The 12393-nt window shown below is 43.7% G+C and overlaps 1 protein-coding gene across 1 annotated transcript; it reads right to left on the reverse strand.

Moving 5' to 3' along the window:
* Positions 1 to 8270: 8270 nt before the first annotated feature.
* LOC781254 (26S proteasome regulatory subunit 10B-like) lies at positions 8271 to 9860 on the reverse strand. The gene is given in 3 exon segments (XM_059875689.1): positions 8271 to 9057; positions 9060 to 9497; positions 9500 to 9860. Coding segments are annotated over 3 exon segments (1200 nt in total). The 5' UTR covers positions 9849 to 9860; the 3' UTR covers positions 8271 to 8644.
* Between the last annotated feature and the right edge of the window lie 2533 nt (positions 9861 to 12393).

A 12393-nucleotide genomic window follows, 5' to 3' on the forward strand; every position in this document is an offset into this window, starting at 1 on the left:
TCACCGGTTTCTGTTGGTTCCTGTCCCATTTCAAAGCTGGGTACCCAGTCTCCTGTCTACCCTGTGAGCGACCTGTGTTTCAACAAGCTTCTCCTTTTGTCTGATTCACTGAAGTTGATTTTTCTTGCTTACAACCAAGGAACTGTGACCCACCATCAGCTGGTTCATAACTTGCATTTGGCTGACTACAGATGGTGGGCAATAGTGTAGAGGCTTGGATAGGAGTTGCCAAAAGAAGAGGTAGTGGGAATGCCTGAAATGTGGTCCATCAGGGTCCTTGGAGGATAAACAGGTCGAAACTAGTTGGTGGGGGTAGGGGGAGTATTAAGTGATTGTCTTGCTGACAGTATCTCTTACCACTGGGAATGAGCCAGCCAAGGGTATACAAGCACAGAAGGTCAGAGATGGAGCCCAGAGAACACATATTCCAGGGACAGTTGGGATTGGGAAATATGCAATGATCCTCAGATGTCCCCAGGCACAGAAGCCAGAAATGATGTCACAAGATGGGATGTCATCAAGCAAACGTCGCTTTCTGAAAAGGATATCTGCCTCCTACTGCTACCAGATTCAGAGAAAAACAGGCATAAGATGGCCCCGTCCTCTGATGGAGAAGTCATTCATTCTCAGCAGTGAGAGGCTGGTCACGATAAACTGGGACTCTGCAGAGGTGGTAGGTACATGGCAGCGCTGGAGCAGGAGTCTGTAGTGGAATGAGAATTCGGAGTCCTCGAGGAGGTGGATCCTGGTTTACAGGGAGCTGGGGTGGGGGATAACAACACTAAGTTGGACATGTTTGTCATAAGCAGCGGGGTAGGGAAGAGCTTAGGAGTCACATGCCCTCCTCAGAGCATATATGTTGCCAGGTCTATCTCCGCACAGGTGGCCCTGGGTCATGTTGGAAGCCTGCTCTGTCAGACCAAGGCTTGCTCCATAAAGTCTCCTTGTGCCCTGAGTCCATAAATGCTCTGACCTGAAGGCAGAACCCAATGCTTCCTTTGCCTCCTCCCTGCCCTCAGAATGCCAGCAGGCTGTGGAACCCTCTCCTGGGCCTGAGGCCTGGTGACAGGAGTCAGGGACCAGGCCACTGGCATCGGGCCCATCCTCGCCTCGGTAGTCCTGAGGGTGGGGGTGTTGGGGGCTGTGCAGCATGGCCCTGAGAGGGTGTGCGTCAGGAATCTTGGTTGCAAGCAACAGAAACCAGCAGGTTAGAGTGGAAGACAAGTATACTGAGAAGATACTGGGCAGCTCAGAGAAGGGCTAGGACTAGAAAATCCGACCTGGAGGAGACAGGGATAAAGAATACAGGGCAGTGCTGCTTGTACTGCCCACACTGGACCGCGGACACCACAGCCACCACGCCGACACTCGTGACACGGCGGGTGACCGTGACTGTCATCCTGTCACAGCTGGGAAGGGTCCTTTGTTTCATTAACTCTCAGGTCTGACTCTAGGGCAGTGCATCTGATTAGGCTGAGTCTAAAAAATAAAACGAGAGAAAGATATCTGCTAGAACTCTTCTCTACCTCGACTTAATCTCCTTCTTTGACTTCTATCATCTGAATTCTTCCCACACATTTTACTTATTTATTATTTTATTTGTTTATTTTTTGGCTGCACCGCTCGGCATGTGGCATCTTAATTCCCCAACCAGGGATTGAACCTGCACCCCCTGCGGCTCCCACACACACTTTATAAAGAAGAAATCTGAACTGTCACCATAGTGGAAGCTGTGGTGCCCACCCAGATCCCCAGCACCCGCTGAGTGCTGGCGGCTAACACGTACATCATGGCTGCGCCTTTTCCTCCCCTTCTTAGGATAACTGCCCTTGACTGACAAGAGCTGCCTGCTGGGAAGTTACGAACTCTTTTCCCTAGGAGGAGCAGGCAGCTCCAGCCACTGACTGACTGACAATGGGAGTACAAACTGCCCCCTGTGCCTCAGAATAGGTTACATTCCACAGTCCCCTTCAGCCTTTACCTGAGACCACAACCTTCACCTGAGTTAGTACTTACCTGACACCCACCCTTACTTGGAGCTCCCATTCCCCTTACCTGTTTTGCCTCCTTTTCTCACTTGCCGGTTTTTCTTAAAAACAACCTCTCAGTAAATTACAAGCACCCACTACCTTGCCTCAGGCTCTACTTCCCCAGTCCCACCTGCAATATCATTTCTCTCCAAGCCCTGCAGTCTAAGATGTCTTCCCTTCTGCTTCCCGGGCAGACGAGTTATAGTGATGAGGGGCAGGTAGGAGAGAGAAGTCAGGCTCTCCAGCCAGAAAGACAGGTCCTAACCCAGTAATCACGCCTGTAGCTGTAGGATAGTGATTGAGACAAACCTTGTGAAAGGAAAGCTGTATGAGAGGATCCGACCCAGTCAAGAGGTCGGGAAGACTTCCCTGAGGAAGTGAAGAAATTCTCCGTTGGCGCTATCAGCTTGGCCTGAGAGCTGTGAGGTGGAGTTGAGTAAAAGTGTAAAGCAGATAAACAGAGCCTTCATACACAAAGGCCCCGAAGCAGGAGGGGATATGGGATGAAACAAGGCCGTTGAGATTGGAGCAGAGAAAGGTGGTGGCACTGAGGCTGTGGGGACACAGCCGGCAGAGGGGGCTGACTCAGCTTTTTAGGGAATCTGGTCTTCATCTTAAAACAAGTGTCGGAGGGTATTCCGCTCCTGGGAGAGGGGTAAAGGGACACGATCCGTCTGCGGCTGGGAAGATTTCTCTGGCTGCAACACAGAGAAAGGGTAGGAAAAGGGGGGCTGGGTGAGTTGGTGAGGGGCTCCAGAGAAGAGCGAGGAGAGCTCGTGGGGTGCAGGGCTGGCAGTGGGGAGGGGCCACAGATCTGGAAGATCTTTGAGAGTGATGTTAGCAAGATTTGGTGATGGGTTTTACGGGGCGGAGGCAGGAGTGGGAGTTGTCAAGGATGACATCTGAGTTTCTGGTTTTAGTATCCGGAGGGATTGTAGGAAAAGCTGAGAGAGCCGAGGGCAGGCAGCCACAGACTTCTGCGTTCCTCTGGAGCAAAGGAAAGAGAAAAGAAACCAAATGCAGATGACCTGCCCCCAATAGGGTCACCTACACACTGTCACTCAGGCAAGGTGGCTGGCTGTCCAATGGGGTTTTGCATACTGGGGAAGTATCCCAACCAGTGGTCTCAGATGGCAAAGGGTGTCCTTCCACTCCTTATTTTTAAAAAGAATGTAAATATGTGTATAACCGAGTCACTTTGTTGTACAGCAGAGACTGGCACAGCATTGTAAATCAACTGTACTTCAGTAAAATTAAAAGGGTAGGAATAAAAGGAATAGACATTTGCTCAGTCAGTCCATCATTATCTTGAACAAACTCCTACTACATTTATGGTAAAGATAATGCAATTATTTTTTTAAAAAACAGCCTTTCAAATCTTTATGGACCTTTAAAAATAATAAATACATTTACCACGGCATATTCAAAAGTTACAAAAAATAACAATCCCTGCTCTAAAGCTTTCTTGGTTTAGGGATTTTTGCCAGATAAAAAAAAAATGCCTTCAGGATAGTGAGTGCTCTAGAATGTCCTGTCACTTCTATTTTGGAGTCTATTCAGATCGTTTTATGAAAATGAGTCCCTGTGAGAGGAAATGGGAGACTGTGAGAGCACTAGTCACCTGAGAAAGATCAGGAGGCACCGGATTGGGAAAGGAGGCTGGAGAGTGGAGGACCAAGGACATCTCAGCTTTCCCAGTGACAAGCTGTTGGAATCTCAGTCAGTCAGGGCCAGAGTCAGGTGTCTGATCCTTTGTGGCATCTCTATGGCCCAGGTCATACAGCACCTGTTCTAGTGCATTGCAGAAGTCGGTGGGCCCCTTTTCTCCTTCAAATCTCTTTTCCCACCTGCGACCCCATTCATTAACTCAACAAGTACATATGGAGTTAAAACGTGTACCAGAAAATACACAAAGCGTAAGCAAGGACTCTGCATGCATGGAAGTTACATTCTCTTCTGGAATGGATGTGAAGATAGACAATAAACAAGTAAATAAACAAAACCAAGATCATTACATATCTTGTTGAGTGTGGCAAAGAAATAAACAGGAAATGGGAGAAAGTGCTCAGGAGTATTTTAGATAGAGTCACCAGGGAAGTCGGCTCTGAGTGGGTAACATTTGAGCTCTGCTCAATGATGAAGATGAAGTCATAGGTGAGAAGGGTCTAGCCTCATTAAATAATGAAAAGGAAGTCATAGATGAAAAGGGCTTAGCCTCATTAAATTTCAGGGGGAGAACATTTCAAGCAAAGGAGAAAAATACTCAAAGCCCAGGAGATAGGAAAGAGCTTTCTGATAAAAATTAGGCTGGTGCAGCTGAAGAACATGGATTGAGGAGGAGAGTTGTGTGAGATGAGATTGGTAAATTAGGTGAAGCAGATCACTTAGGACTTTAGATGATCAGGGCTTAGTCGGGAAAGAGAGAAATCAAACCAGTTATTTTAAAAGAGAGAATTCTATGTAAACAATTGTTAACTAGGTAAGAGAGAATTCTATGTAAACAATTGTTAACTGGGTAACTGAAAAGGCTAAAAGCATAGAGTAAGGTATCATGAAGCTACAGGTTCAGGAAGCAGCTAATGTCCCTAGAGGTGAAGGAACAAAGGGAAAGCATGCTTTTGTTAGAACTCACAAACTTGGAGGAGGGGCCCCTCAGAGCTGAATTTCTGGACCTTAGAGAAGGGGGTGTGGCTGAGCTTCTGTTGATGTTTCTAAGTTCAGAGGAGGGGGCCTCTCAAGCTCGGACCCAGAACTCAGAGAAGAAGGAGGCACTAGCCAACTAGTGATGCTACTTCTGTGGGTCATGATAAGGCTGGTTCTGTGTGCATCAGAAAAACTGAAGACTAGACTTGACTATTACTAAGAAGAAGGCAGTCACTGACAGAATGAAGAAAGGGTGATGTGCTCAGAAAAAGGAAGCAGACGGGAGGCAGTGAGGAATAGCTTCCTTCTTCCTCCTCTGAATTTACAGTCTCACTCTACCACCCTATTGGCAAGGTACTAAAAAAAAAAAAAGCTGTCAAAAACAAAAATAGAATTTTTAGACTCTCAGATCCAGAAAAACAAATTTAGAATAAAAGGATGAGTTTAGACCTGAAAGGCAATAGACGAATAATCGATACAGACCATGTGTGCCACAAAAATAGGAATTTGGGTTTTAAGAGCAGTGGGAAGACACTGGTTGGTTTTAAGTGCGAGTCGGTGTGATGAGATTTTTCCTTTGAGAATATCTCTCAGGCTACTGTGTAGAAAGCAGAGCAGAGACGAGCAGGGTCAGAATCAAGACCAGTTAAGAAGCTCTAGCAGTTTCTATATTATGCATTCAATTTTCTTAATAATTACAGAGTATTTAAATGATTTTTATTGGGTGAAATGTGTTTTTGGGGAAACTGTTCAATATTTATCTAAGTTGTCAAAATTTCTCCAGGCAAGAATACTGGAGTGGGTAGCCATTCCCTTCTCCAGGGGCTCTTCCCCACCCAGGGATTGAACCCAGGTCTCCTGCATTGGCAGGCAGATTCTTTACCATCTCAGCCTCCAGGCAAAATAGTAGATGCTTGCTTTGTGGGATATTTTCATTATAAAACTACACGTGTTAAATAGGTTTTTTGAGATTCAACTAACAAATATTCACAGAATAAACTCAGATATTCAGGCCCTATTATCATGCCCATGAAAATAAAGATGGGAACTTTCCTAATAGCCTGACTTAGGGTCAGCCAAAGAGCCACATTACTTTAATGTAGTTTTGAGGAAATTTCGGTGGGTGTATGCTCCATGGAATCCAATGACCCTAACTAAGCTATGATTATTTCTTATAACACTACTTGGCTTAGGAAATAGAGCACAATACTAGCCCATGAGTCACTGTGAAGGGGCAAAGGCATATATCAATTTGAAAGTCTGGCTTAAATGAAAGAACAATTTTAGATTAAGTAGGAAAATGAGTTGACTACATATTCTTCATACCATCATTCATAGATATTATTTTTGTAACCAAACTTTTGATGTGTTTTGTTTGCCAGTTTCTGTGGTGTGAATACTCAAACCATGATCAGCTTCAAGCTCTCAACGTGACGTCACCCAACATGGAGTTCCGAAGGGATGAGAGAATGAGCTGTTGTGTGAGCCGATTCCAACACACACTGGATGTATCTGTAAATATTTCATAGTTTTGGTGCCATTTTAAATTCATGACATTGTAAATGTTCTGTTGTTGAGTGATGGGATTTTCTTGTCTTCCTTTAAAGAGAGTTAAAGTCTGTTTTCTTGGGGCAGTTAAGTTACTTGCAGATCAGGCTGATCTTTTTGAATTACAGCTTTATTTTACAGCCTTTACTTTAGGCTTAGTTTAGCTCTTCTATTGATACTAAGGCATGACCCTTCTGAGGTCTTTACTCAGTACCCCAAGTGTTCAACAAGTACTTTCCACTCTGCACAGTAAGAACTCAGGTCTCTCAGTCTTGTATCAGTTTTGGTGATTGTTTAGCTTAGAGATTCCCATCAGCTGCTCTTTGCTAGGCCTTCAGGGTTTCATCCAGAATGTGCCCAGATTAGTAGTTACACAAAATTTCAAGGGAGTCCCCATGCAGATATTTGAAGCACTTCATTATTTTTTTAATTTTTAATATTTTATATTGGGCTGTAGTTGATTTATAATGTGTTAGTTTCAGGTTTACAGCAAAGTGATTCAGTTATACAAATACATATGTCTATTCTTTTTCGAATTCTTTTCCCACTTAGGTTCTTATAGAATATTGAGCAGAGTTCCCTATAATATATAGTAAGTCCTTGTTGATTATCTATTTTAAATATAGTAGTGTGCATATTCCAAATTCCCAGTTTATCCCTCCCGCTACCTTTCCCCTTTGATAACCGTAAGTTTCCTTTCTATGTCTGTGAGTCTGTTTCTGTTCTGTAAATAAGTTCCTTTGTATCATTTTTTTTAATATTCCACATATAAGCAATATCATATGATGTTTGTGAAACACTTTCTTTATATGGTGTCTCTTTAATACTCCCCCCCCACCACACCCCCTTCAGCCTCCAACAACTCCAGTCTTTGTCTCTTTAATTCAATAAGATCTCATGGGTTTTGACTGGGTTCCCAACCCCTGAGCAGAAGTTTAATAGCTAGAGTTATTGTGGGGCTCACTTATTTGTTTCCCTCATCTCTGAGGGCACATTCTTCACTCCCTATTGTCCCAATATCTGAATACAGTTGTTTCATTGATTTTGTCCCATTTTCTAGTTGTTTATACTGGAAGGGCAAGTTCCATTTCAATTACTCCTTTACAGTCAGAACAGAAGTTATTGGTTTGTTTTTTAATCTGAGTCAATACATGCTTAATGGAAAATGTTTGTGTTAAAAGGGCTGCTTTGTGTACTAAGGGCTCTGAAAGCAATAGAAACCAATTTAGGGGAAAACCAATGTGCATATTCTAGGTGGAGAGAGAGAACTGGGGAGGCTTTTAGGAGAAGAAACTCAGAAGAAGTTCAGATGTTTCAAATCCAAACCAGAACTCCTAATCTTTGCCCCAGACCTGCTCCTCCAAGTATGCCCTATCTCAGTTAATGGCAACTTCATCCTTAGAGTTGATCAGACTAAAAACTTTGATGACATCCTTGTGACCTTTCTTTCTCTCTTATCCCACATCCAATCCGTCAGCAAACTCCATCAGACCTATCTTTAAGCTAGACGTAGAATTCAACCCTGTTTCATGGCTTCCACTGTCCCCACCCTGGCTCAAGCCATTAGCAGTTCTTGCTTGGATTTCTGTAGCAACCACCTAACAAATCTCCTGCTTCCACCCTTGTCTTCCTACAACCTATTCTCAATTCAGCAGCCAGAGAGATACTTCCATTGTGTAACTTCCCGATTCAAACCCTCCAATAAGCTCCTCATCTCCCTTAGAATGCCATGGGGACTTCCCCGGCAATTCGAGTGTTAAGAATCTGCTGGGCAATATAGGGGATGTGGGTTCGATTCCTGGTTGGGGAACTAAGATCCCATAAGCCGAGGAGCAGCTAAGCCCGCAAGCTGCAATTACTGAGCCTATGCACCACAACTAAAGGATCCATGTGCTGCAAAGAAAGATCCTGCATGACGCAAGGAAGATTCTGCATGCCACAACTAAGACCCGACACAGCCAAATAAATATTTTTAGAAAGCTCTGCAGTGGTTTACAAGGTCTCCCCTTACCTTTCTCCCTTTGACCTTTTTTTTTTTTTTAGGAGAACTAAATTAAACAGATTTTATTAAACTTTTTAGGATGAGGAAAACAAGTGATATAAAGTAAGTCATAAGAAATGCTCCCTGGTACTACTATGTCAAACCATTTTCAAGGTTTTACAAAATACTCACACAGCAAATACAAAAAGCTTCAACATACTCTTCTGACTTTTGCTGCAATAAATGCAACATTAACAAACATACAAATTTCCTCTGTACTTCTTAAAAGCAGAATTACTGAATTACTAATTTTTACAATGTTATTCATACACATTTTTATTCATATGCTATTAATGAGATCATTGCCAATACATTATTTTCCTTAACTTTTTAAAAATTAAGCCAATAGATGTCATGCAGCCATCAAAAACCTTACAATAAATTAAATAGGTTTGTAGTCCAATTTAGACTCTAGCTTCTTAGAATCAGCCACTTTCCTGACTGCTTTCATGAAGTCTTCCTGTACTACAAAATCATGATCGGCACGAATTGCAAACATACCTGCTTCAGTACAAACATTTCTTAGGTCTGCTCCATTAAAGCCATCTGAAAGCTTCACAATTGCTTCATAATCTATTTCACCATGCTTTGTAATGGGACCTGCATGGATTTTCAATATATCTAACCTTGCTTGTTCCTTTGGTAAATCAATATGTATTTTTCTATCTAATCTGCCTGGACGAAGCAAAGCAGGATCCAGTGTATCTGGTCTGTTAGTAGCCATGATCATTTTAACTCTATGCAGAGTATCAAATCCATCCATTTGATTCAGTAGCTCCATTAAAGTTCTCTGAATCTATCAGCTGAAGTACCCTCAGAAAACCGGCGACCACCAATAGCATCTATTTCATCCATAAAAATGATGCATGGCTGATGGTCCCTGGCATAATTAAACATTTCTCTGATCAAACGAGCACTTTCACCAATGTACTTGTCTACTATAGAACTAGATACAACCTTTAAGAAATTGCAATCCAGCTGGCTAGCCACAGCTCGTGCCAAGAGTGTTTTTCCTGTACCTGGTGGTCCATATAACAAATAGCCTTTTGGAGGTATTATTCCTACACGCTGGAATAATTCTGGGTTTGTAAGAGGTAATTCTATTACCTCTCTTAATTCCCGAATCTGTTCTGATAGCCCTCCAATCTCAGAATAAGAAACATTCCCAGGGTCCTCATGAGACATGTTGTAAACCAATGGATCCACTTCTCTTGGCAAATATCTCATGATAGTGTAGTCATATCCAAAGCAACTCTTGTTCCTGGCTTCAGCTTACTTTTGTCAAGCTGTCGACGACAACCCACAACATATCTCGGTCCATTTGTAACTTTAACAATGAATTTTTCTTCAGTTAACTGCTTAAGTACTTCACCCACAATCTGCCCAACACTTTGTAGAGCCTTCAGATCATTTTCAGACTTTTCATACTGCTTGGTAAGTTCTTTTAATTGTTCCCTTAACTCCTTGAGACGGCCGTCAATCTCTTTGTTCTCCAGCAGTTTCTTGCGGTAGTCCTGAAGCGCCTTATCTCTAGGGTCCGCCATGATGAGAAGCCGTCGCTCATAGGGGATGCCGGGAATGGCCATGGCCGCCCGGGCGGGGGAAGGGGCGGGGCCTCCCTTTGACCTTTTTACTCTTCTCCGCCCTGCTCACTCTCCTCAGACCACACTGGTCTCCTTCCAGTTCCCATTTTCGAGGGCTGCCTTGACCTCAGGATCTTTGCTCTTCCTCCTCACTTTTCCCTTAATACTTTTCCCCCAAATACTCACATGGCTTGCTCCTTCATTTCCTTAAGTCTCTGCTCAAATGTCCCTTCTCAGTGAGGCCTTCCCTGACCACTCCATTTAAAATTGCAGTGACCTGACCTCCACACCTGCTCTGGCATCCCCACCACATCCTGCTTCCCTGCTTAATATTTTTCATAGCACTTACCCCTCCTAGTCTGTGATATAATTTATTTATTTATTTTGTTCATTGTCTGTCCTCTCCCACTACCACCATCACCACCACTATAACGGTAAATTCTGTAAGTCAGGAAGTTTTGTCTGTATTAGTCATTGATGCTCAGCACCTAAAAGAGTATCAGGCACAGTCAGCCTCGGTAAGCATTTCGTGAATAGATGAACGCCAAGGTAATGGTAGGGGAGGTAAATCAGTGAAGGATCATTTCAGGATGCGGGGATGGCACAAAACAGCAATGAAAGGTTAAAGAGTGAGACGATCAGGCAACTGAAATGAGATGTATATAGCTGGAATGAAGGGCCTGTGGAAATATAGCCAAGAGGCAGGGGATGGTTTGCCATGCTAAGATCTTTGAACTGCAGCCTAAAGCAACAAGGTGTCTAGTTGAAAGATTTTTAAGCTCAGTGGAGAGAGCTGTGAAACCTGATCATGTCAGTAGTTTAGAAAGATCGCTCTGCCAGAGATATCAGTTTAGAAGTGGTGAGGCCAGACTCAAGGAGACCAGTTGTTTCCAATTGCAGCAGATCTGATGACAAATGATGAGGACTCTAAATCAATGGCCAGAGGTATTAACACAGAAAGAGAGTGAATTCGAAGGATAATTAGGAAGTTGAATCTTCAGGACTCTGTAAACAAATCAGTTGTGAGTTGTGAGACAGAGCGAGAATTCAGGATGACAACCAGATTTCTAGCTTGGGTAATTTGAGAGGTGATGGTGCCATTCACTGAACACAGATGAAAAGCAATTATACAGCCTCACCAGTCATCTTCCTGTTATTGGGTCACCAGGGCCCAGTGATGATGGGCGCAAAGCCCAAGCCATTCATCTGTATTCACCGTATGTGAACACCCTGCTGGTGGCAGGAAGTCTGATCTGAGCACCATGAGTCAGCAGCCTCCCTTCTATTATGAAAGATCAAGCCTATAATATAAACACTGCTTTAATTTGTTAAACAGGGCTTTGTGGCTTCTTGCCCCACCTTAACTGCCCTATGAAGTAACTGGAGAACGAAATTATGTGTAAGTTTCCCTAAAGAGAAGTTTAGATTTGCCTAAGATTAGAAAGGTACAGGCGACAAGGATTGTCACTACCAGAATCTGCCGTGACAATGAATGTTTATGCAAAGTACAGTGTTAGACACTAAACTAAGCTTATGTGCCTTTGAGGTGTTACTTTATACCTCTGCCTTTGTGATAAGATCTTTTCCTTTAATTGGGTAGTGAGGGGAGTGGTGAAGAAGACACTTGACTGACCAGACTGGTCAACCTTGGAGCCAATGGTCAAGTAGTCAGATCACCCCTACCGTGAAGTTCAAGCAGCCTGAATTTCCCTCCCAGGCTGGGACTGGCTGGAGCAGTGAAACGGGCTGTGGGATGAGGACTCCAGAGAGAGCACCCAGGAAGAGAGCCTGAAGTTATCATTCACCCATCAGAGGGATCAGGCTGATGGGTGAAATTTGAGTGTGAAGCAAAGAGACTATGAGCAGAGTTAACAAGAGGGAGTAAGTCAGTTTAGTAGAGAGGGAGGGACACATCCTGAAAAGATTCCTTGAGGGTCTGGAAAAGAGAAGCAGAACCTGTAAGTATACAGAAAGCTGAAGAAACTCACTTAAACATGAGCAGTTTACATAGTAGCTGTGCCACATTTTATGGAATGGAAGTGGTAGAGGATGGAATAGCACAAAAGAGATTAAGATTTACTGTCACACTGTAGGAAGGTAGAACATTTGCATTTATTCATTTAGAAAGCTTTTACTAAGTACCTGTGCTGTGCTAAGTTGCTTTAGTCATGTCTGATTCTTTGTGACCCTATAGGACTGCAGCCTGCAAGGCTCTTCTGTCCATGGGATTCTCCAAGCAAGAACATTGGAGTAGGTTACCATGCCCTCCTCCAGGGGATCTTCCTGACCCAGGGGTCGAACCTGCATCTCTAAAGTCTCCTGCGTTGGTAGGCAAGCTCTTTACCACTAGTGCCACCTGGGAAGTCCTATTAAGTACCTGTGCTGTGCCATGCTAAGTCACTTCAGTTGTCCAATTCTGTGTGATCCTATGAACTGTAGCCCTCCAGGCTCCTCTGTCCGTGGGATTCTCCAGGCAAGAATACTGGAATGGGTAGCCATTCTCTTCTCCAGGGGATCTTCCCCACCCAGGGATTGAACTGGCATGTCT

The sequence above is a fragment of the Bos taurus genome, chromosome 16 (genome assembly GCF_002263795.3).
Source record: "Bos taurus isolate L1 Dominette 01449 registration number 42190680 breed Hereford chromosome 16, ARS-UCD2.0, whole genome shotgun sequence".
In the NCBI taxonomy this organism is placed as follows: Eukaryota; Metazoa; Chordata; class Mammalia; order Artiodactyla; family Bovidae; genus Bos; species Bos taurus.